The sequence below is a fragment of the Uranotaenia lowii genome, chromosome 2, assembly GCF_029784155.1.
Source record: "Uranotaenia lowii strain MFRU-FL chromosome 2, ASM2978415v1, whole genome shotgun sequence".
Lineage (NCBI taxonomy): Eukaryota > Metazoa > Arthropoda > Insecta > Diptera > Culicidae > Uranotaenia > Uranotaenia lowii.
This window is the reverse complement of record NC_073692.1, coordinates 250,636,379-250,660,505: the sequence shown is the minus strand read 5'-3', so window position 1 is coordinate 250,660,505 and position 24,127 is coordinate 250,636,379. Positions and strand designations below refer to the sequence as shown.

Sequence of the window (24,127 nt, the reverse complement as noted above, 5' to 3'; positions counted from 1 at the left end):
AAATCCCACGCCAAGAGCCCTGCTCAAGCGTGTATATTGGTCTTACCAAGAACACACTAGATCAGAGGCTCTCGGGCCACCGTAGTAACATCAAAACATTAAAGGAAAAGAGAGACAAAAACATAAACAAACCAATAGGAACAGAGAAAACCAGAGAGAAAGATAATACGGCTCTCATCGACCATATTATCGAAACAGGACACACATTTAATATAAGCAACACATCTGTATTAGACACAAGCTACAACAAACACACACTCAATTTCTTGGAAATGTGTCACATTTTCAATACACCCAACACCGTAAACCAGAGAACAGATTGCAAAAATCTCAGCACAATTTTTGCCTCTGTTCTAAGCATATTACAGGAACACAACTACAGAAAGAAACGTCAAAAATCCGTCAAAAATATCGATAGTGATAAAACACCGAAAACAACGCAAGAAGATTCGATACAAGTACCGCCTGAAAGTTGATTGTGGAAATAGTGAGAACTCAAATTTAAATTATGTTGAAACTAAACCCAAAAACAAAATCCGGATAGTACGCTTTCACATAAAGCACAGAAACAACGACCATTTTGTGAGTACAACATAACACTAATTGAACCAACAAACACTATTTTTAAATTGTAAAACACATTATAACACTTATAGAATCCCTGAGGATGGTGTTAAACGACACCGAAACGTTGGAGTAAAATAAATATCGTTCGTTTATAAAAAAATGTGACTGATTTGCCGGAAAAATTAACATTAAAATATACAGTCGACATCTCAAAAATAACATTTTCATAATTTTGACGATATCTTTTCCCTAACGTAAGATTTCTAAGATCAAAAGAGTCGACAATTTACTCTCTATTCAAACTGCTTCCCATTCGCCCAACGCAACGGTTCAAACTTATAAGGCTTCGTTTTTAAAATAAATGGGTATAAAACAATAGTTTTTTTTAAACTTATATTCTTTGAACTCTATAACATGTGTTGTTCAAAATTCACTTTTGTCACATTTCACATTTCTTTTAGCACCCGTAGTCCCAAAATTTCCATACCACGCTCCAACGTTTTGCGAGCAGCTATAAACAATGCCATCCGTTGTGCAGCTTTCTCTTTGCAAGACTCATTTTTGATTGACAGCTTGGTCATGGCTCGGTTTATTGCATTGCTGAGAGAAGAAAAATCATATTACTTCATGTTTTTATTTTCGTATCTGCTAATTCTTAAATCTTTGATCTTCAAGACTATTGAAGTTCTATTGGGCTTAATATCCCAGAAAAAAAAACTATTAAAGTTATTGAACAAGCAGGGCAGTTGTAAAAATAATATTACCTCAATCCGAACAGATAATTCACCAGTACGCAGGATTCTAAGCTATCGGCACTCTCCATTAATATTTCATCAAATTTTGAAATTTCAACAACGATAGCTAGTGCCTCTGGCTCAGGTAACAGTTGAGGGTTGCACGTTGTACCGCTTTGAACCAAGTCAGCGTTCAAACACTGCAAGCTCCATAATCGGCAGTGTGTGTATTGTAACTTGATGCCAGTATCACCATCAGTTTGGAGAGCCTTCTCCCAGCTGAAATTGTAATCACGCATGCGTCTCTGTTTAAGATCATTGACAACAACCGCTGTAGCACCCAGCACAGAAGTAACAGAAGAATGTACATGTACGTCTATTTTTGTAGCTGAAAGTAAATGTGTTTTCAGTCAGTTGAATAATTTAATTATTAAGTTTTAAACGGTATAGTAATCGTTGCGATTCCTTTCTATCAATAGACTATTGTGTTTTGCTTTTGTTTAAGTATTTTTAGAATATTTCTTTCCTTTTATTCCACGGGTACGAATGCGTTGCGATGTGTACATTTCCATTTGTTAAGATTGTGACAAAAATAATTGTTTCTCATGGTCCTGATACTTTTCTATTTTTCCTTTTTGGAATTTCGCTCTTTGATCTGTTTTTCCTTTCCGGGTCAGCAAGGCACCTTATAAACCCATAAAAAAACGAATATTTCTTTTCATACATACTTTTGCTTTCAATCTGCTTCTTTTTCATTAGCGCATCTGCTTCATCCAATATGTCTTGCAAGAATATTGCCGTTCCCTTTCTAGTACTCATTCCCAAAACTCGTCCAAATTTAACATGTTTTATTCCGGTAGCACACGGTAAGTTCATATTCCGAGCAATCGAACTTAAGGCCGCAAAATGATCACTTTGTGCGTTATCCACCACGTACAAAGCGTTGTTGAATTGAAACTTCTCAAATCGATCGATAAGCGCCGCAATATCTCGTGCAATGTACAAAGTTGTACCATCGCTTTTCACTATCGGAATCACCCGAGTGCCAACCTATTAAAAATAAAATGGATTTGGTTATAAACTGGAGTATTTGTGCACCTCTTTCTAGGTTTAACATGATTAATAATGGGCAATGAAAATACTACAAAATGGGCTCATAACTGCAGAGATAATATAACTGTTCGACTTACCTTGGTTACCCGTCTACCATCATCCTGGAGGGATAAAGTGTTTGTCTTTTCCATCAGACTCAATACGTTGTCGATGTCCTTGATGCCATATTGGGACTCCCAGAAGTAGTGATCGAATGAGATTCCTAATCGGTTGTAAACATTTTTCAATTCATCAACCGTATATGATCGAAGCTCATTCCAGTTTTCCATGTGCAACTGTGAATTGTCTTCCAGATTTTTGAAAATTTGGCGGGCTTTCTCGTCGAGATCGTGTTGTGCAGATGCCATTTCGTGGGCATGGACATATGCGTTATACAGACATTGTATGGGATTTATTTTTATTTGATGTTTGGTTAGCTTTTGCAGTTCAATACCAAGCATAAGGTATCCCAGCTGGGTGCCCCAATCGCCCAAATAGTTGATCTTTGTAACGTCATGCCCTAAGTGATTGAATAAGTTCGATAGGAAATTCCCTATAACTGTAGAACGCAGATGACCAGCGTGAAATGGTTTAGCAATGTTAGGCGAACTAAATTCTATTATAGTTCTAGGAGTTTCATGCAACTTTTTCCTGTTTAATGATAACGTTGACATCGTTTCATGAATGAAAGAATTTCTGTTCAAATGAAATACTAGCGCTTGTCTTCTACCAACGCGTGATGAACTGACGTCTTCAATCGCGTGTTCATGCCTCAATGCAGTTTTAATTGAATTGATTTGCTTATCCGAATATACTCCGTCGCATGGCCAATGGAATTGTGGAGTATTTGAAACATTCGAAACAATTGGAACCAACCGATTGCTAAGCGATTTCCTATCACTTATTTCCAATATCTGGAATAGAATTGTAAGAAAGCCTGACATTATTAAGCCTAGTTGAGGTGATTCTGATCGCTGCAATGAATTCTGATGTTCAGAAGACTTGCAGCTACCAAAATTCAGACAGCGCTGAGATAAAAACACTAGCTGTTGATTCTTTTTAAAAACTCTGATACTAAACTCTTTACTACACTAACGGAGTTCACATACAAATTTGTAATGTAGGATATTGAATAGTAAAATACACACCTTTTCAGTGATTAATTTATAAAACCGTTGAGCCATCGCTACTACTATTTAGCTCTGGACCGCCTGACTCTGACCGATCTACCACCCACCCACCGGCTACCAACAAAAGGTAAATATTATGATTTTCTCATCTTTGAACACGCCCGTTCATAAGTAATCATTGATGGGCTATATCAAACATATCAAGCAATTTCTAATAATATGAGCTTGAAATTAGAACTAAAAATAACATTTGTTCAATGCCCGTTGCAAGTTACAACAAATTTAGAATTATGGAATTACCCTAAATTTTTGATTTTTGCGTTAGATAATCATAGCGCTCGGTCGAGGAGTCTCCCAATTATCTTAGGACCTAAGTATTTGACCAAACTCTTGATACACAGGAACTACTCAGAAATGAGTTAAAGGAGTGTAACATTAAAAATATCCCAAATGCTTAATATTTTTTTAAAGTGTTCAAAATAAAAACAAAAATTCGCATCACTCATCCCACCGCCTATATACCCCATATACGATTGTGACCAGTTTCGCGAATTAAAGGAACCGGTAGTTCTGCAGGATGCTGTAAAATTGTTTTAATCAACCGCTGCTTTGAACTATGAATTGGATTAAATTACAACGTCCTGGTTTGAAACTAGCTTCATATCGGTAAGGAAAAAGCCATTTAACCATCTTCATCAATTCTAAAGCTTGGATAATTTACAACTTTGAATGTCTGAATCTTTAATCTTATATTTTAACATTTAAACGATTTCCAGGAACTATCATCAGAGGCCAGAGCCAATACGGCCTTACGTTTTGGGAATTGAAACCAGTTGCGATGACAGCGGGGCGGCCATTGTCAGTTCCAACGGAATAGTACTAGCCGAAAGCTTACATTCGCAACAAAATAGTCATTTAAGGTAAGACCTTTAACATGATTTCAGTGGAACAGAAGTTTGAAAATTATTTAACAAGCATAACTAACGGTGATTAAAATTAAAATAATTGATTATTTCTCAGATTCGGCGGTATAATTCCTCCTCTCGCCCAAGATTTCCATCGATATAATGTTGAAAAAACTGTGCAAGGAACTATGACTAAGGCAAAGTTAGGTTTCTCCGATATTGATGCCATCGCAGTGACCAATCGACCAGGTACGTGTTTATTTCATTCTTCTCTAGAATATGGCTGTTTACTCATTTGTTTTATTTTTGGAAGGCAAACAAGCTCAAAATTTTTGAAAAAGTACAGTATGGATATTTTGAATTTATGATGCATGTATGGGAATTTATATTGGAAAACCAAATTTTCTTTCAAAAACCTCCAGAGATGTACTGAAAGTTCATAAAAACTTGGGATGATACATGTTCCTTATTTCTTGCTGTACCTACATTTCATGCGAACAAATCGCACTCTTAACTTATATCCCGAAAAAAAATCGATGTAATACAAAATCAAAATTTAAAAAAAATATATGTTTCTATATTTTTAAATTTTGAAGTTTTGACAGCTAATTTCAAGCTGTTTAACCGTAGAATGAAAGAAAAAATCACAAAAAAAGATTTTTTGAATTAATAGAACTTTTGCGAATCATTTAGGCAATTTATGAAAACTTTCAAGCAATAACTGCCATTTTTTCCAATGGATTCAGATTTTTTTATTTTCCAATGGTTATAACTTTGTTCATGAAATACAGAACTGCTTGTCAGCTAAGGAAAAATAAAGCTTTAGAATAGACAAAAAATAATTTTCACGCTTATTTGAATTTTTTTGATAATTGATAACCCACTATTGATGAACGAAATAAAATAAATCTAAAAAAAAATCTTAATCTAATAATGCTGAAATTTCTCCCATATAGATTTCCATACAAAATTGGAAAGCGTTGCGTTTAGGAATCAATTAAATTATCCCAATTTTACACTGATGCTTGATAACCCAGAAGGCATCGAAAAAGCACATACCTAGAAGCTAAAAGTCAACTTTGCAGCGGTCTAAAACACATTGTTTACCTCGGTCAACGATTGGTCTGAAAATTGTTCATGCCACATCACAAATTCATTGTTGCTATTTTCCAATAATTATTTTTTTTAGTTATTATTTTCGTAAGTTTGATAGGTGTGAATATATATTTTAAATGACGAATTAAATTTTTTTTGCAGGTCTACCGCTCAGTCTTCTAGTTGGAGTGCGAAAAGCCAAATATTTAGCTCGCAAAATGAAAAAACCTTTAATACCCATCCATCACATGGAAGCACACGCCTTGATGGCAAGAATGGAGAACGAACTCCCGTTCCCTTTTGTATGCATTCTGTTGAGCGGAGGTCATGCCATTCTGACGTTTGTTAAAGATGAATCAAGTTTCTACTTACTTGGAGAAACACTTGATGATGCTCCTGGTCAGGCATTTGATAAGATTGCCAGAAGGCTAAAGCTTAGGAATATCCCGAAATATAGTTTGCAATCAGGTGGGCAGGCGGTCGAAACTGCCGCTAAAAATTGTGTTGATTCTAGCAAGTATCCATTTCCTTTACCGCTTGCCCAATACAGAGACTGCAATTTCAGTTTTGCAGGACTGAAAAATACTGCCTTCCGTCACATTACCAAAGAAGAAACAGTAAATGGTAGGTATTCTAAACAAAATCGATCTTGTATTTTTGTACACAAGTGTAAAAATGATATTTATTTATTTGCAGAACTACCAGCAGATTACGTTATTCCAGATTATAAGGAATTTTGCTACGGATTTTTGCTTGCTTCAGCCAAACACATAGTCCAACGAACGGAGAGAGCCATTCGTTTTTGCGAAAAAAATTTGTATGATAACACCGATGTGCCAAGATCACTGGTTGTTTCTGGGGGTGTAGCGAGAAACGATTTTATTTATGATTACATTGGACGTATGGCATCGTCCCACAATTATAAAATATATCGCCCCTCTAAAGAACTTTGTTCTGATAATGGCGTTATGATAGCTTGGAATGGAATAGAAAAGTTTCGTGCTTCAAAAGACGTTATCTTTGAGTATGATTCTATTGATATCTACAGTAAAGCTCCGCTCGGTATTTGTTTAAAAGAAATGGTAGCATCTGCCAATATACCAAATAAATGGAAACAAAGATAGTTGCCTTCAGCAACCTCAATCGAAGCTTTTTTCACTACATCCCTAAATTGAAAAAAAAATCAACTTAACAATATGTAGCGGCACATCGAATGGAATTAAATAACCTTCAAATAAGTGAGTATGCGCCATTGAATTTAGTTATGAATGTTACAATTGAGGCGTGCTTTTACAGGGCCGTTGACGGAGGAGAACCTATTTCACGAGTGAGCTATATCACCTCCTTAGGACACTTGACAAAAGAGGAGGTCCGGTTTCCGTTAAATGCAGGTAAGTTTACGATAAATATAACTTAGTCAAAACAAGCAGCATTTTGATTGCCTGTTAGTAGTAAATGCCAAGCTTTAAAATAATAACTGAAGAATTGAAGCAGGTCTAATTTAATTTAATTTATTTTATTAGAGAGGCTTGCTTGGAAGATTCGCCTCTAGCAGGTCTAATCGGTTGGGAGACAGTTTATCAGTGATGTTATGGAGTGGAAAAAAAGTTGTTTAACTAACTAATCTTCAAAGCCTCGTCCACATTCGGCAATTTGAAGTGCGATTTCGGTTGATGAGACTTGTTTATGTTTACATTTTGGTTTCTGAAAGGCCGCGTTTTCACAAAACTCATTATTCATGTAAACGTATTGATGCGTTCATCTTTAAAATTTTATACGTAATATACATACTTTTAAAGATAATTTTGAGTTTCGAAATATCAGAATATTTTTTTGAAAATGAAATCAACTTGTTTTTATACTTATAGAAGTTTTAAAATACTATATTCAATGATTTTTAAAACCATAATTTAAGTGCAATTATTGCACTCATCAATAGAAAAAGCCCCTAGATGTAGACTTTTGATGTCTGTATAACAATTTAAGGCTCTGCAGGAGCTTTCAAATGAGCTGTCAAATCTGGCAAACAATATGCTTCTCTTTCCAACATAGGTGAATTTAGGCTAAGGAGGAAAAGGAAGACAACATCTCCAACTGCTCGATTTTTCGACTGTTATAATGTGTGTAACATTTCATTTATGCACGCATCAATTAGAAATTTTGTGAAAACGAGGCCAAAGTATCCCATACTTGTCGGGAGACTTGAGACATGCATCTCTTCATCTAGTTCAAAATGTGAACATACACAAGTCTCAGCAACCGAAATTGCAGTTAAGTTGCTGAGTGTGGACTAGGCTTAAGGATACAGTAAAACCAATGGATACTTCAACATCCCCTTCTATTGACGCGTTTAGAAAGTGGAGTGCTTCCTGGAGTATTTCTTGGTAGCCAGATAACGCCTTATGGAAAAACATCGAAACCCGGATCAGAAAGGCCGGATTTGCGTTTGCGCGTCTCCGGAACATTTCTACGAACAAAAATCCGAATCTTCAACTCAAACGTCAAATTCGTATTGTTGTACAGGAGTGGAGCTTGGTACACATATGCGGTGACAACGCGAAAACTGCAAGTAATTGTGAATCGCTGCCTACGGAACATCATCCGCACTTGGTGACCTGGCAATTGGATCTCAAACAAAGAATTACATTGCCCGTGTCATCGAAAGGCGCTAAAAGGAGATTCGGAAACGTTAGTGGAGATGGATTGAAAATGAGATTTGCAGGGAGGAATGGAAACCAGAGGGACATCGAAGGAGAGGCAGATCCAAAAACTCGTGGCGGCGAAGCTTAGCCGCCGAAATCCGAACTGTCGACGAGAATCTTGACAAGTGAAGACGCTGGCTCCGGATCGTCAACAGTAAAGGTCTTTTACCACGGCCCTATGCGCCGGGTAATCGACGCAGGATCATTAAGTTTATTGTTTAATGTTTTTTGTTAGGAGTACGTGAGCCTGTCAGTTATAAACTATAGTTCAGGTTAAGGATATGTAACATAAGGATTTCACTAGTTGATGTTCGAATGGAGGTGAAATAAAACCTAGATCTAATCTAAATACAAATTAAGTAAGTAAGTAAGTAAATAGAGTCGTTGCTGATTGCCGCGACTTCGGTTATCTCCTCGCAATGCAACGCAGCTGTCTCGTTTTTCGTCAAATCATAAAAAATCTAAAATACCTCTAAATTAGAGATGTACCGAATATTCGGTTGGCCGAATATTCGGCGCCGAATACCGCCTAAAAACCGTTAAGCCGAATATTCGGCTCACCGAATAGTTGAGCTAAGTATTCGGCCGAATAGGCCGAATTTTTATTTTTAAAATCTATACAATAACATAATTGTCAATTTTTCAAATGAATTTGGATAATTTATAGAATAGCTAAAGTAATGTTGAAAAAGTTACGCAATCATCAAAAACTTATGGTTTCAGTTAAGCATCTTAGGTGTATTCGTGTATCTTTCACTGTAGATCGTACAGGAGAATGCTGACAAATATCACTTTATACTTTGATTATAGTTTATTCCAGATTTTCTCAAATTATTCAGGCTTGCCCATATATCCAATAAAGAATTCAAGATTACTCAAATCTGGCCGGGATTCCCAGATATTGTTCAAAACTTCCCGGATTTTTCCCGGCTTAATTCAAATAGTTTGCTAAATCAAATAGTGAATTCTGATTTTTCTATGAAAATTTCAAAATTTTGTGATCAAAAACGATTTCTAACAATGCCAAACTAAACATAAATTTTTGTTTAATCCTTAGATACGTTTTTAATACTGCTCCTGCGATTCAATGAAAATATTAAATTTCTAGTTATTTTCTTTCACTTTCCTATTGTATGTTTTTGGCCATAATTTTGTTCAGGTTTGCCCATTTTTTATTTTTTTTCCTAAAATTGTTCTGATTTGCCTAAGGTTAAAGCACAGACTGATAAAAATCATCGTAATTTTTAACAACTATTTTGAAGATATCTTGCTCAAATTCGACTTTCATCTAATTTGATGTCAAATAAGCAATTTCAAATTGCTTGGCACCAGTTTCGACATGTTTTTTTCCCCAGATTTCAGAGGAACCCATCTCTTTGGTGATAAACGCCCTTGAAGCAACAGGTCATCTGATATCCTTTCAGTTTTTGGTAATTTTTTTTTAAATGAGAGAGACCCCTACTTGAAAAAGATCTTGTAATATATCATCAGGTTGAAAATAATCGACTCAAAAACATGAGGGGCATTAAGATGAAACAAAAAGAAGGAAATTGAAATAATCGCTTTTGTATTTTTATGGAAAACTCAACAGTATATTCGACCGAATATTCGGCCGAATATTCGTTTGGCCGAATAGTTGAAAAGGTCAATATTCGGTATTCGGCCGTTCGCCGAATACCACTATTCGGTACATCTCTACTCTAAATGAGCCTCTGTCGCCATAACCACCTCTACGCCATCAATTGCTCATACCATCTTTGCTGCGGTTGCACTCGTTACACTATTCCAACGTTTTATTCTTGCATTTGATATTAACAGATGCATTTAACAGATTCAGTAACCTTGTCTTCCGTCACAACGTACGAGATCACATTCTCTGCCTTTGAACGGGTTTCTGTCATCACCTCCATCACGTCTGTCTAGTCCATAACCGACTCTGCCGCTACCGGAAGCACCAGTGCAACGATTCCACTCGTGATGCCAGGGATTTTCATCTTCATGAACAGCGTCGTCACCAGCATCAATCGCAACGGCTCTAAAACAACTGCTACCTCGTTGTCCACAAGAATCGCTACCATCGTAATCGTCACTTGAAATCTCCAGGATCATCATGATTTCCCAAGCTTCCTTCCTTTTTCTCAGTTCTCCGATGGGATTATACGGCTTTCCTGGCACTGCTTGTCATTTCCAGTTATTTTCTTCAAAAGTTCTTTAAGCTATCTTGACAAATAAATGAAATTTTCAGCTTGTCTCTGGGTCCATATCCTGAAGAAGTAAATCCGGGCTAATCGTTTTGGGATATAGATTATTTGTGATGTTGAAGAGAGAATAAAAAAAGTTGTTAAAAGAAGAATCCAGAAAAACCAAAGGCTAAAGGCTTCAGCAATAAAAAGTTAAAAGCAATAAAAATATCGAAGGAAATTCAGAAAACTCTTCTTACCGTCAGGCAACATGATGTTTAGGTTATCCATTTAGAGACTTCAATTATTAAAATTGAACATATTTTTCGATTTGAAAATCAATAGGTTTTTAAACATTTTTTTCTATTGAAAATTTATTTCAGTCATTTTTATAAAAGAATCGAGTTTTTACTATAACCATATTCGCTTCCGTCAATGAGTGTTCTAATGGTAAGGGATCTAGAAGATTCTTAGTAATCGACTTATAATGTTTTCATTCCATGTAGTATTTGATCGGAGTTTGTCGGTTTCACAAGCAGATCCAAAAGATAAAAATATTAACCCAATGCATATTTCAAGGTGTACTATAACGCTTGATTTTCTCGTTTCCTTTGTGGTTTGGAAAGGTGGTTGTTTCTGTTAAATCTTTCTTGTAGCATTAATTCATGCGCTGCTAGATCCATTTCTTCCTGGGTCATCTCCAAGGCCTCTTGCATTTCAATTTGAGCACAATGCACTAAATCTGGATCGCAATACTTTCCTAGACCTTGTTCGATGAGAACCTGTTGAAATATAAATCATGTTATTCTTCATTTTCAAGTTTTAATGAATCGATTCCGGTCAGAAATTCGAATCGCGTGAGTATGTTGATGAATCAATTGCCATTTTTTTAAAGGAAATTTTGTGTTTCGCCTTTTGCAACAACTACCTACAGTGAATGAAATACTTACCCGTCCTACTAAGCTCTCAGCAGAGCCAATTACTTCTATACCCTTATTATTTTTTTCTTTGGGACTACAAGGTGTAGAGTGTGTCATCCTTGTAGTACTTGCACTATTGGCTGTAAATAAAATAAAATGTTTCAATAAGTACGATTCGAGAATTTTGTAAAGTGAGTTGTTTTGGACGATTAGCTAGAAGCTGTGTCTTTTTGTCACTAATAAAGTCATGTTTGGAGATCTCTGCGAATCTGGCAAAGCAAAATAACGTTTTTATTCCGCATGAACGCATAAAGCATGAAACATTAAAAAGCAAATGTACATAGCTCAAAGCCTTCAGTCACTAAGCCAAAAACGAAATTCAAAATCAAAATTCTGAACTCAGAGTAATAAGTAACAATTATAAATTGTAAATTACAATTCAGCCTCAAACATAGAACTCATATTCAAAAGCGAAATTCAGAATCGGAATGCGGCATTTAATTTCAAAATATATTCTGACAGCGTTAAATAACGAGAAAAAAATCACGCTAGTTGAAATATTTAGCGTTCATGAGAATAATAATAAATCGTCTTACCGCTTCTTAACCGGACTTCTGGTTCGATATCACCCATGTCAGTGCTGAAAGTAAAGAAAACAATATATATTTTACATTCCGGAAGATTAATTTAAACTTCGGATAGTCACATTCTGGAAATCCCTTTCGAGTTTTTGCGAGAGTGTTTGGTAATCTTTACAACCAGCGATGAAAGGAAATGTCGAATCAAAGTATTCTAGTACTACTAACAATAAGTTTTGTTCAGTTATGTGAATTCATTTTTTTTTTAAATTATGCTAAAAAGTTCTTGAATATTTCGAGCAACGCTGCAGAATTTATTTGTTATTATCTTAATATTTATCATTAATTTTCTAAAAACTCAATGTTGTTAATTAATCCAAGAAGGCTTGCCGAGTTGGATAAGTACGTCGAGTGCTGAAAAGTCGATCTTTCGCAACGAGTTACATACATACACAGTTTTTTGCAATACCTCTAAACATTCTTCAGAATCAAGTGTTTTTAACCTGAAGAAACGGATTAGAGTTTTTTTCCTGTTTTGAAATCTGTACAATTTTTCGAGTAGCTTTTGTATCATTCCAACAATTAAAAATTTAGTCTTTTCTGAGTCATTTTAAGGCAAAATCAAGTATTCCCAAGCAACCAAAAGTCTCATATCTACTTAAACTCGTTCCTCCAAAGTTCGAATTTCGCTGAATAAAGGTTTCAAAGGGAATTGGTACCAAATTTTCTCGGATGTGAGCATGAAAGTTACAAAAGGTTCCTCAAATAGCCTTCTATGAACTTGAAGTTCCAAAAAGTTCCTCAAATAGCCTTTTTTGTGACATATCAATCGCACCCACACAGTATAAAAGTTACAAATTAGGTGTCAAATAGCCTTCTGTGAACTTCAAGTTCCAAGAAGTTCCTCAAATAGCCTTCTGTGAACTTCAAGTTCCAAGAAGTTTCTCAATTACCCTATTTTGTGACATGTCAATCGCATCCACACAGTATAAAAGTTACAAATTAGGTCTTAAATAGCCTTCTGTGAACTTCAAGTTCTAAGAAGTTCCTCAAATAGCCTTTTGTTAACTTCAAGTTCCAAGAAGTTCCTCGAATAGCCTTTTCTGTGACATGTCAATCGCATAATTCAGAATAAAAGTTACAAATTGGATCTCAAATAGCCTTCTATGGACTCGAAGTTCCAGAAAGTTCCTCAAATAGCCTTTTTTGAGACATGTCCGCCATTTCATGAATATGAAATGTGAACGAACGTCTCAAAAGGGCATATAATAAATAAATCATTTTTTGGAGCTTGGAAATTGTTGAAATGTATAATTTATTTTGAAACTTCAACTCAGAACAACTTAAAGCTAACTCGCAAATAATTGGTTTTGAAAAGTGTAAATACTTTGACTTTATAAAGTTTCGTCCAACTGTATTTACTTACCACGAATTTATTGAAAGTCAGTTGAAGCAATTCATTGATTATATATCAAGAATTATTTTTTGTTTTTGCTGATTAAACGTTTACTTGTGGGCTGAATAGAAGGTCGTTCAAATCTGTAATGGAACTTCAAAGCTTCAATAAGAACTTAAATTTTGGGCTGAGTAAAAGGAACTTCAGCACATTGATTATGCTGATTAAGCTGTGTTCGACCTTTTTAACGAGACTTTTGGTTGCTTGGGTTTGGTCGGTGAGTCTATAAACATTTTGGTTTTTTGAAAATCCGTTGTCCATATTTTTTCAATGTGAACCTACAAATGCCATTTTTGAAAATCGAATAAGATGAAATTATTCCGCGTTTAATTGTGATAATTCACGTTGTCCAAGTGAAACAAAATATATTTTGGAAACATTGTTTTGGTTAAGTAAAACTTCAAGTTAGATAAAATACAATAGTCCAACATCTATTGATTAGTTTTCTCGAAATATATATTTTTTAGAACTCTAATCTGCGGTTTGAGACTACTTGATTGAATAATTTAACTGAATCAAAGTAATCGAAAGATTCCAATTTCAACTCAACCACGGTACCTTACTCGATTATTAAGAACCTTATTCTTTGAATTCGAAAAAACTATAGAATTTCTTTTGACGTTAATTTAAATCAATTTAAAAGTTAATTTAAAAGAATTCTAAAAGTTTGTCTACAACTCTTTACGTCTGTTTTATGCCGAAATGACGTTCATGCCATTTTTGTTTCGTTAATAAGAGCGTTTTTTCTTTATCCACATTTTCCACTTCTCCGCAACTTTTTTTGAAAGTGATCTGTATTATAGACACTATAATTTCGCGAATGACAGTTCGATTGGCTCCCGTCATTCTCTTTGCCAGACTATATGAAATTATAGTGTCTATAATCTGTATTATACAGATCACATTTTAAGAAAAGTTGCGGAGAAGTAGAAAATGGAGAGAAAGACAAAAACGATAGTATAGGCGAAAACAAAAAAAAAGGCATGGCCGCAGGCGAAATGGAAAAAAATAAGATCTGCGGCCGTCAAATTCTAAGGAACATTTTTTTCTATTTTCGCATGCTGAGATGCAGAAATATTGGGATTTATATCAAGGAATATTGAAATTTAAGTAGAAACAATGTTGGGAAAAAATTGACGGTTGCATATTTTAAGCGAAATTTCGCATTTCGCGTGCTTCAGCTGTCAAAATTCCTAATATTTTCTCCGACATAAGTGAACTTGCTCTAAGCAATTATTTCGATATATTTAGAAAAAATATAGTCTTTTGAAATTAAGAAATCAAACCCATAACAAATATTTGGAAAAAAGTTGAGAGTTGCTTTGAATATATGGCTTTGAGAGGTTTATATTACAGTCTTATCAATGGCATATTCGAATGAATACTTCAATTATAATTTTCCCATGTTTTGAACATTGTCGGTCTGTTTGTTCTTAATTTTTGTTTCATGTTTTTCAATACAAGCATATCATAGTTGGAGTGTAGAATCAAAATACTTACTTGTTCGAATTGTACACCCGTCCTGTTTGTTCCATACTGCTGCCATCGAGCAGTAACGGGTGTAGCGGAATATTGTCAATTTTGATATCACTAGAAGCATTGTTCGTAAGACGACCGAAACCATTGCTCATTTGGCGATACGTGGAGGAAGTGTATCCTTCTGCGCCTGAAAACACCGCGTGCATCGCTGCCGTTGCGGCTGCCGATGTTGCGGAAGCTTTCGGTGCTACGTTGTTGGTTTTCTTTGGAAACTGGCCGGGTCGACGTATCGATGACCACATACTTCCGAACAATGTGTGATTTCGCTGAAAATTTAAAAAAAGTCATAGTTGGAAGCGGTTTTATTTCTTGTTTTGAAAAACTTCCTGATGTACAAAAACAACGTAGATTTGTGTGAAATATTAAAATATTAGTTACTGATTTCCGAAGATATGTAGTAATGATCAAAATTGAAAATGCGCGGCAATTGGTACTGCGCGGCCATTGGGTCCCGCATGGTTCCAGTAAAACATATCCCATTACTGTTTTTTTGCCAATTCCTAATCATATATAAGTTACCCTATATATATGTAGGTCGTGTAAAAGAAACTTACCCTGTGCATCGGCTCGGGATTGTCGTCACCCATGTCTTCCAAATTGCCGGAAATGGCTCGTTTGAGTTCGGGACCCGCCTCGTGCAGGGTTCGTAATCCAGCTTGTAATGTAACTGTGCGCCTGTCGTAATCGGTATGTTTATTGTCATTTTCTTTCCGTTTCTTGAACCGTCTGAAATAGTCTTGGATCAAAAATGTCGCATAAAATTTACCAACAGTGACTTCATCGTCTACGCCTGGTGGTGGCACCACCTGATCCAGCAGTTTGGGAGACGTTCGCTTCCAGATCTGCTTGATGGTAGCGCGAAGTTCAGCATTTGCGTCGTCAATGTTTCCTTCGGTTTTGATTTTCAACGATGTCCTCACGACCGCAAACAAAGTTGCATTGAATAGGACTGTTCCATCACTGTTCAAAGGCATATTCATGGACACCAGTCTTTTGCAAGCCACTCTATGAGGACAAAGTTTACCGAATCCAAGGGGTGGAGAAATTTTTCTCAATAGAGTGACGACGTCGAGGTGCTTTATCCTGCCTTTAGCATCGGGATCATATTCACTCCACAATCGTACAAACTCGTCCAGATGGTGTGGTCCAAGAATCGACCAATCTCTTGTGAGATAATCGAAATTGTCCATGATGACGGCGACGAATAAGTTTATAATCAAAAAGGAGCACAACACGTAAAACGAAATGAAATATGGGAACGCTATGCTAGAACCACACCCGTCGGGCGATCCAGCATCGTCGGAACGTTCGTCGCAGTTCACTTCACCTGGTCGATTTGAGCAATCCAGCATAATATCTTGCCACGCTTCTCCTGTCGCTGATCTGAACAAAACGAGTACAGCTTGAGGGAAGGTTTGGAAGTTATTATTCCTGTGAATAGATGTTTCGTCGTTCATTGCTATTTTGCCGAAAACCTGAATAGGAAACGTTTTTAGAAAGCAGGCAGTTAGAACATTTCAGTTCGTGATTGGAATCAGTAATTCTGATCCAACGGATGAAATATTACCTGCATGCCAATAACAGCGTAAATGAAGAACAGCATCACGATCAGCAGAGCAACGTATGGAAGTGCTTGGAACGATTTGATAAACGTCCAAAGAAGTGTTCTAATGCCCTCACCTCTCGCCAAAAGTTTTACGAGACGCATAACTCGAAACAGTCGGAAGAAGTTGATGGAAATAATACTTGAGCCACCCTAAAAGACAGTTTGAGAAAATATTTGTTATCCATATCAACAGCCATGTTCGTTGATCTTTAGACTGACCTTCATGCCTTTGCTCACGTTAACTTCTGAATAAACTATATCTATGAAACTGCCTAAGACTATTATAAAATCGAAAACGTTCCACGCATCACCGAAATAGTTCTGAAATGTTTCAAAAGTTGTTAAGTTTTTTTCCTAAATGTGATATTTTTAGAAATACCTTAAATCTGAATGCTGCTAGCTTGAACACAAATTCTAGGGCAAATACTGCAGTGAATATCAAGTTCAACAAATCTAAAACTTCTGTATAAATCTCCGGTTGTCGATAAAATTTCATAGATAATGTTATGGTGTTGATCATAATCAGCACAAATATCATGTATTCGAATGGTTGAGATGTAACGAACCACCATACTTTATACTGAATTCTGTGTTTTGGTATGTACCGCCTGATAGGCTTTGCCTTCAAAGCAAATTCTATGCAGTTCCGTTGATTTTTGTCCAGATCGCAGTTTTTGTACTCTTGTTCACCTTCGTTTTGGAACGTCACGATAACGAAACCCACGAATATATTGACCATGAAGAAGGCGATAATGATGATGTATATGATGTAGTATGCGGCAACAATTGGTCGAAAATTGTGAATTGGTCCAGAATCTTCCTCGTGCGAGTCAATAGAAACGTAAAGTAATCTGAAACAACAGAGATATTATAAATATTCACAGTCAATGATTTGAACTTAATATCTTGAATATGACTTTTCCGGAATTTTATATTCAAACTTGAAATCTGAAACTGAAAATTGTTGTCAGATAGAATCAGCTAAACTTAGCATTACCCTGGCCATCCTTCAAACGTTGAAACGGTGAAGAGAGTAAGCATAGCTTTGGAAACATCGTCAAAGTGAAATCGATTCCTGGTCCATTCTCGTTCTTTCGATACCGGCTTATCGACTTTTCCATCTTCATATACAAGATATGTGCCACTGGAATGAAAAAAAAAAAAACAGTTATCTGAGCAAATGCCCACAGCAAAAGATCTCTCTCCACTCACTGGCAATCGGATTCTTGCATTTTTGATCCATCTGAACAAGAGAAAAACTTGCCCTGTGAATAGAAAAAAAAATATTTTAAGCTTTAAGACACCCAACGTAGATGAAATTAGCACGAATTCACACCAACTTTGTTCAAAATGTAAAACAGTTATCATGCGAACAAATAGAAAACAAAAATTAGTACTTACATAAATATGTTTTTATTACGCTTGATTGTAGCCTTATAAGCGTTAGATACTTCATGTAAAACCGTAAAAAGACTTTTCCATAAAATAAAACGAATACACAAAAAAAGCTTTACGAAGCTTGCTGCTTTGATCAGTAAATATATATTTATCAAATTAGAGAAATAATGAAAGGGATCAGCCCAAGTTAGCTATTAGATTCTTGAAACTTCAATTAAAATTCGAAGTTTAATTCAAGGGATAAAAATTTGAAATTTATTGATTTTTGTTTAAAATTTAAATATTCAATAATAGTTTAGGTACCTATTATGTTAAGACAAATTTACTGTTTAATTTAATTTTATTAGGGATTTCATTTCATCTGGAAGTGTTCTTCCCTATATGCGTAAAGAACAACCATTTTACCTCTTATTTACATTTTTTCCCCATACTTTTACCATTCTACGGTTTTGCATGTAAACGAAAAAGAAAAAGTGGTAGAAATTTAGATACTTGCAGCACATTTTGAAAATTTGACCATGCAGAATGTTATCAATATCTTTAGGCGTTGAATTTTTTTACAACACCGTTTCTATTTCAGCCGAATGTGATAGAAATCGAGCTAGTTTTGCATCACAGCATACGGAACAATAACACGTGTTGTAAAAAAACTTGAAGGCTGCAGATCTTGAAAATGTTTTTACATAGTAAAGTTTTCAAAATGTGCTACAAGTGTAAAAATTTCGACCACTTTTTCCCAACACGAGTAAAATTGCTCTAAGTTTTGGATATTGCCAAAGTCAAGCTCGTGTTTACTACGGCATAATAAATTTGAGGATTTCAGAGTAGGCGAGTCAAAACTCTGCTAAAACCATAACGCGAGAAAATTAATAGCTAACTGGTTCAATGTCAGTTTTAAGAAAGCGTTGCAATTTTACATTTGAATTCAAAACTTGACTTTTAATCGCCTCAGTAGGCCATTAACTAGTGTCTGATTTCAAGCTCTTAAGAATTGTTGCATGTAAGATGGTGGAGGTGTAACTTCAAACTTATTACTTTGTTATTTTGTTCACTTTTCCAGGTTGGTCTTAATAAGTTTCTTCAGCGGATTTGCTGAGGAACATAATCTACCCTCAGAAGCCTTAAATCTCATCAGGTTCGTCTTCATGTGTTTATAAGTACTCGGAAGGGCGAACAGATTAGCCGCAGTGGGTTTCCCCTGAAAACTTTTTACCCGTATTAAAAGGCTTCGCCGCACACTCGTCATACGATGACAACAAAATAGGTGAGTCAAATCTTTACTTTATTTTACTTCATTCAAACAGCAACAGGTTTAAATATTTTTCGTGAAAGAAAAAAAATGTACTGGGAGGCTTTGTCAGACAGACGGTCAATATCGATCCTATGTTTTGAATTTTGGGTCAGCTTACAAAGATGAAGGGTAAAACGTTCATCGATCTTTTCATCGAATTTAAGGACAACGTTCAGGGAAAGGCCTACACAAACTGTAGCGTCGAAATACAAAAAGTTTGCAATATCGTCATGTAAATGCGATCTTTCGTATCGAATTTTGAGCACCTAGAATATAAGTGAAAATAATCGACAATTTTTTATTTCTTAAAACTGTCATCGCAGGGAGTATCCAAAAGTAATGAAGAGATTAATCACCGCAATGTATGTTTGTTACTTAATTTATCGGCCTTGAAAAGTGATGTCCTTTTAGTAAGGACATCTCAAAACTATGAAATTTTATAGATGGATAGAAAGTTAGAAGAAATGAACTGCCGTTGGAAGCATAATTGTCACATGTTACAAAAAGGCAAAGCGAGAAAAACGCAATTAAAGTTTCACCAAAACATTTTGCTGTTATCGCACAGTTTCGCAACTTTTGTTGAATTCAATGCCATAGATCTCTAAAGTATACTCCTATCATATGAGCCTCGATCAAATTTTTCGAAAATGAACTGTTTTTTCAATGAAAATCCTTGTGTGACATTTATGCCGCGAAATTCTATGAATAGTCGAAAAATGGACGCATATTTGTCACACCACGAACACTTTCTCAGTAGTTGTTTGGTTTTAATTTCGTGCGTGGCTCTTGTGTTCTATTCGTAAATGGAAGCTTAAATTGAAAAAAATTAGGTCTGAATCGGATTATTCGAAAGCGTACATTATTTGGTGACTAACATGAAGTGTTTAACGGGTTCGATCAATAAGACTGCTCGGGGAGCCAGCTCACTCACTGTACAGGAGGCAACATTTCTTCAACAAACTGTCAGCTGCCGTGCTGAAAATGTCGCAACCGCGATAAAAGCGATACCAGAAGAGGACAATCAATCCGTTTGAAGTGAATACGGTCCTGGAACAAGTTCCGGATGAAGTAACTCTGGCGGCATACTTCGTAAACATTAAAAAACGGACATCTTCGGTATTTTGCAAGGTGCGTCAAAATAAAATTTCAAAGCAAAACCAAAGAAGAAATGGTCTGCTAAAACCACTGACAATCACTTATGGCCATCCTGGACAATTTTGGATTACAGTTCCACGACGCCGGAAGAGTAATATTTGACTAATGTTGTGAAGTGGGTTTCGTTTGCATGCACTCTTCCAAGCGCCAGCAACGAACCCGCAGCAGTTCGCAGAGTTTTTCTTGCACATGCTGGGATGTCGCGAAAACAGTGACCCTCCCCCTCTTTTTATCTCCATGATCCCCTCCCGACTATCAAGGACACGTATGCCAAGTTTGGTGAAAATCTATTTAGACGTTCCGAAGTTATAATACATTCATTTATTGAGTGTGACAAATATGCATCCAATCGTCTCAGTGTGACAGTTATGCGTCCATTTGTCCCAGTGTGACAAATTGACTTTGAATTTTTCTCGAAATTTCTAGAATAAACTGTATGTTTCGACAAAGAATTTCAATAATATGTATAAAATTATCACGATTGGCATCAAAAAGTAAAAAACGTCGAAATGTCACATGTGACAATTATGCGTCCAACGGCAGTGAAATGGTGAAAATAAGTAGGTAGAATTTATTTAGAAGCATTATCATCACATATTAAATAAGATGCCCCTACTGCATAGGACATCATTTCTCACCGATAAGGCCGATAAAATAAGTAACATTAATGGTTTATTGCGGACGATTCAGAAGTTTCGCACTAAAAGAAGTAAAAAGATAAAAACAGGAAAATGAAAGAACAAAATTGTGTTTATAAGAATATTCTATGAAACTACGGACACTTTCTTTAATTATTGAGATTGTGGAGGCATCAGTAGAACGCACCAAACAAGGGCCTTGTTGAATCTTACTTTTTGTAATCACGCCATGAAATATGTTTATAGGAATTAAATTAAGCGGAAGAATTATGACAACACTTTTCTTACTGAAGCCCTTGTTATATGATTTAGGTTGAACGTTTTATATGCCTTATCTTATGGCATTGATTGGTGGGGATTATCGTATGTATTATCGTACAAAATGTACCGGTAATCTTAGCTTAACTCCAGCATTCCATCGAAGCTTAGTTTAGACGTCTACTATTTTTTTTTTTTTCAAATTTTCTATAGTTTAAATCTTGATGAGTGTTCATTTTAACTTAAAAAATGTATTTAATAAAATTTATTGAAAATTTTTCAAGCTTTTCGTTAAAAAAACAATAAATTTGATTTTTTTTAAATAATTTATCGTTTTTAGTAGAACAGGAAATGGCGGTACAGACCAACATCTTTAGTATAGGGGGTTCTACCAATAATTCACCTACATTTAAATATGAGAGCTTCGGTGAAAAGTGTACAATAATAAAAAAAAAAAACGTTCAGTTAATTAAAAAAAAAATGACAAACAAGTAATATTGAAAGAAAAAAAACTGCACATCAGTACAATGGAATTTTTATTGAAATACTACGAAAGTGTTTTTGAAAGATATTTGTCAATTTTGCGCATCACAAACAAAACATTCAATAATGAAATGTATTCTCGTTTTCCTCGAAAGTAATGAAATTTTTTTTACAAAAGTAGGTGTGTAAAAGTAAAGCAAACATGAATCCTAAAACAATTTTAATTTTAATTTGACTATAAAGTGAATAATAAATGTATATAAAGATCCAACTGTTAATCATATATATAAACTTTCGGAATAAGGAAAACTATTGAAACATGCAGCCAGTTAGACCTTAGGATAACGTTAATATACAGTCTGTTACATTAGATCGTAGTCACTGTTTGGAGAAAATGAAAAAACCTATTACGGAAATTCTTTTTACTATTGATTTGTTTTATCAAAAAATCCAACATGTACATTTATAGCAGGTCCAATCACCCTCAGCATTAATAATAGCTTGAAATCTTCGAGGCATACTTGGGACAAGATTTTGCGAATATTCCTCTAAAAAAACGTTGTCCAAATTTTGTGAAACAGGCGAACAAGCTGCTTCAAATTGCTTGGTCGATTCTTCTCAAGGTTCATCTTTATTTGAGCCCAAACTTTTTCAATCGGATTGGCATCAGACAATTGAGACGGCCAATCCAAAGTCACGACCTTTGAGGTGCGAACACAAAAAACTGTTTCAAAGCGCGAAGCGTTTACGGTTCTCATTTTGAAAAAAAAAATGCTGAAAGCGTATTGGAAACAGTAGTCAGCTGATTAATTTTCACGAAGCATGAAGGACAATGTTGCCCTCTGTTTGAAAAAAAAAATTACACCATTATACTGCATCAATCAAAAGTAATTAAAACTACGCTCTTATGTAACATACTGTATCAGACATTGCAAGTAAATATTTAAAATTGAAACTCTACAAAGATGAAAAAATATAATATGCAACTTAGGAATGCAAAATCCAAAACAAAGTCTAGCATACAGTTGAAGTTGGACAGTAAAACATCACTTCATAATATAATATTAAGATTTAAGTTTAAAAATTGAAAGGATTCGAAAATAATTTAAACAAACATCTACGAAACCGTAAGAATAGATTTTTGCCATTAGTTAGTTATGTCGCTATGATTTCTTCTATACAGGGTGCTCAATAAGTGCGAATTTACTTTTTAACTTGTTATTGCGGTGAAACCACATAAATAAATTTTTGAGTAATTTTGTACTATCATCAGACAAACTATCCGTGATGTTAAAAAGCCCATTTGAATTAAGTGTTCATTTTTGACCTGCTCTTTAAGACGATTTTAACTTAATTCTCATAAGTTATTCCTCATCAAATATAGATGATAAACATCAAATACATACACATGTACTGTTGTGTTATGTTTACATTGGCCATTATTTTTTTTGTCTTTATTATAGAGACTCTCAGCTTTAAGCTAGTTTGTCTATGCGATCTTTTATACGCCATAAACTTGATAATCTCCGTAAAATTGTTTCTTTTTGTCATATTTGTGTCCATCCGAAGACTCACAAAATTTTCTTAACCTAGTTTTTAGGGTGGTGTGATTCGATCCCTTGACCTCATACGCCAGACACGTTAGCCATTAGACCAACGGAGTGGAAATTCTTGGTGCTTTTGGGTTTTTTTTTCATGTAGTGTCCATTTTTATCGATAATCTCACACAAAAATACTGCGGACATTTTGGCTTTAAAAAAAAGGTTTTCAGTCCTGAAAATCTGACTCTCTTGGATTAATTCATATGTTTTGTCGCGAATGAAAAAAAATACAGGAAACCTATTTTAAATTTTATTCAAAATCGTTATCATTCGTATATGAGACAAACTGTCCATTACAGAGCGAGCGTGCGGTCTTGAGAAACGTCCGAAGCTCGATATAGGTGGAATTTTTTATAAAGTTGAACGAAAATTACAAATTAAAAAATTCGAACTTATGGAACACACTGTAGTTTGAACTAGCTATTATTACTTGAAGAACAAACTTTTTCTACAGCCCTAATCATAAATTGTTGCATCTGATTTGTCGATCCCGGATTTGCATAAAAAAATGTTGAATTTACTTTATTCTACACAACAAATTGTTCATTCGATGTTTTAAGGGTAGAAACTAAGAGGGAAGCATCTAGAACCATTTTGTCTAAGGAAGGTAATTGATTAAAATTTTTCAAAATTATAAGGTATAATTGAATCGAAGACTTTAGCAACAAATAAAAGTTTGTAGGAAAATTTGCATAACATTCACGTCATAACAACAGAAATTTTTGTTTGCTTGGAAAAGTTTCTGGTTTGTTTCTACGAAAATGAAATTTCTTCACTACCAACAGCTATAATCAATCGA

General features: G+C 35.2%; 3 protein-coding genes across 4 annotated transcripts in view; 1 reads left to right on the top strand and 2 right to left on the bottom strand.

The window, feature by feature from the left end:
- Positions 1-949: 949 nt before the first annotated feature.
- LOC129747864 (probable arginine--tRNA ligase, mitochondrial) lies at positions 950-4,937 on the bottom strand. Its single transcript, XM_055742241.1, has 5 exons — positions 3,542-4,937; positions 2,492-3,307; positions 2,030-2,351; positions 1,332-1,689; positions 950-1,167 (listed from the first exon to the last, which is right to left on the bottom strand). Exons 1-5 carry the CDS (start codon positions 3,575-3,577, stop codon positions 1,014-1,016), a joined length of 1,686 nt encoding a protein of 561 aa, XP_055598216.1. The 5' UTR covers positions 3,578-4,937; the 3' UTR covers positions 950-1,013.
- The window catches only part of LOC129747866 (probable tRNA N6-adenosine threonylcarbamoyltransferase, mitochondrial), a 56,813-nt gene continuing 36,679 nt past the window's right edge, over positions 3,994-24,127 (top strand). Inside the window, exons 1-7 of the mRNA XM_055742244.1 lie at positions 3,994-4,189; positions 4,300-4,443; positions 4,544-4,677; positions 5,686-6,147; positions 6,220-6,761; positions 6,820-6,914; positions 18,963-19,166. Coding sequence (XP_055598219.1) covers positions 4,140-4,189; positions 4,300-4,443; positions 4,544-4,677; positions 5,686-6,147; positions 6,220-6,647 — 1,218 coding nt within the window. The 5' untranslated portion in view covers positions 3,994-4,139 and the 3' untranslated portion in view covers positions 6,648-6,761; positions 6,820-6,914; positions 18,963-19,166. The remainder of the gene's footprint in view (positions 4,190-4,299; positions 4,444-4,543; positions 4,678-5,685; positions 6,148-6,219; positions 6,762-6,819; positions 6,915-18,962; positions 19,167-24,127) is intronic.
- Positions 10,755-24,127, bottom strand: part of LOC129747863 (muscle calcium channel subunit alpha-1) — a 38,163-nt gene continuing 24,790 nt past the window's right edge. For both annotated transcript variants that reach the window (XM_055742239.1, XM_055742240.1), the window contains 10 exons: positions 17,717-17,769; positions 17,502-17,648; positions 16,884-17,355; positions 16,724-16,825; positions 16,466-16,654; positions 15,453-16,373; positions 14,860-15,164; positions 11,922-11,965; positions 11,356-11,465; positions 10,755-11,187 (listed from right to left, as the gene is read on the bottom strand). In XM_055742239.1, the coding sequence (XP_055598214.1) occupies positions 10,990-11,187; positions 11,356-11,465; positions 11,922-11,965; positions 14,860-15,164; positions 15,453-16,373; positions 16,466-16,654; positions 16,724-16,825; positions 16,884-17,355; positions 17,502-17,648; positions 17,717-17,769 (2,541 nt within the window). In that variant the 3' untranslated portion in view covers positions 10,755-10,989. The remainder of the gene's footprint in view (positions 11,188-11,355; positions 11,466-11,921; positions 11,966-14,859; positions 15,165-15,452; positions 16,374-16,465; positions 16,655-16,723; positions 16,826-16,883; positions 17,356-17,501; positions 17,649-17,716; positions 17,770-24,127) is intronic.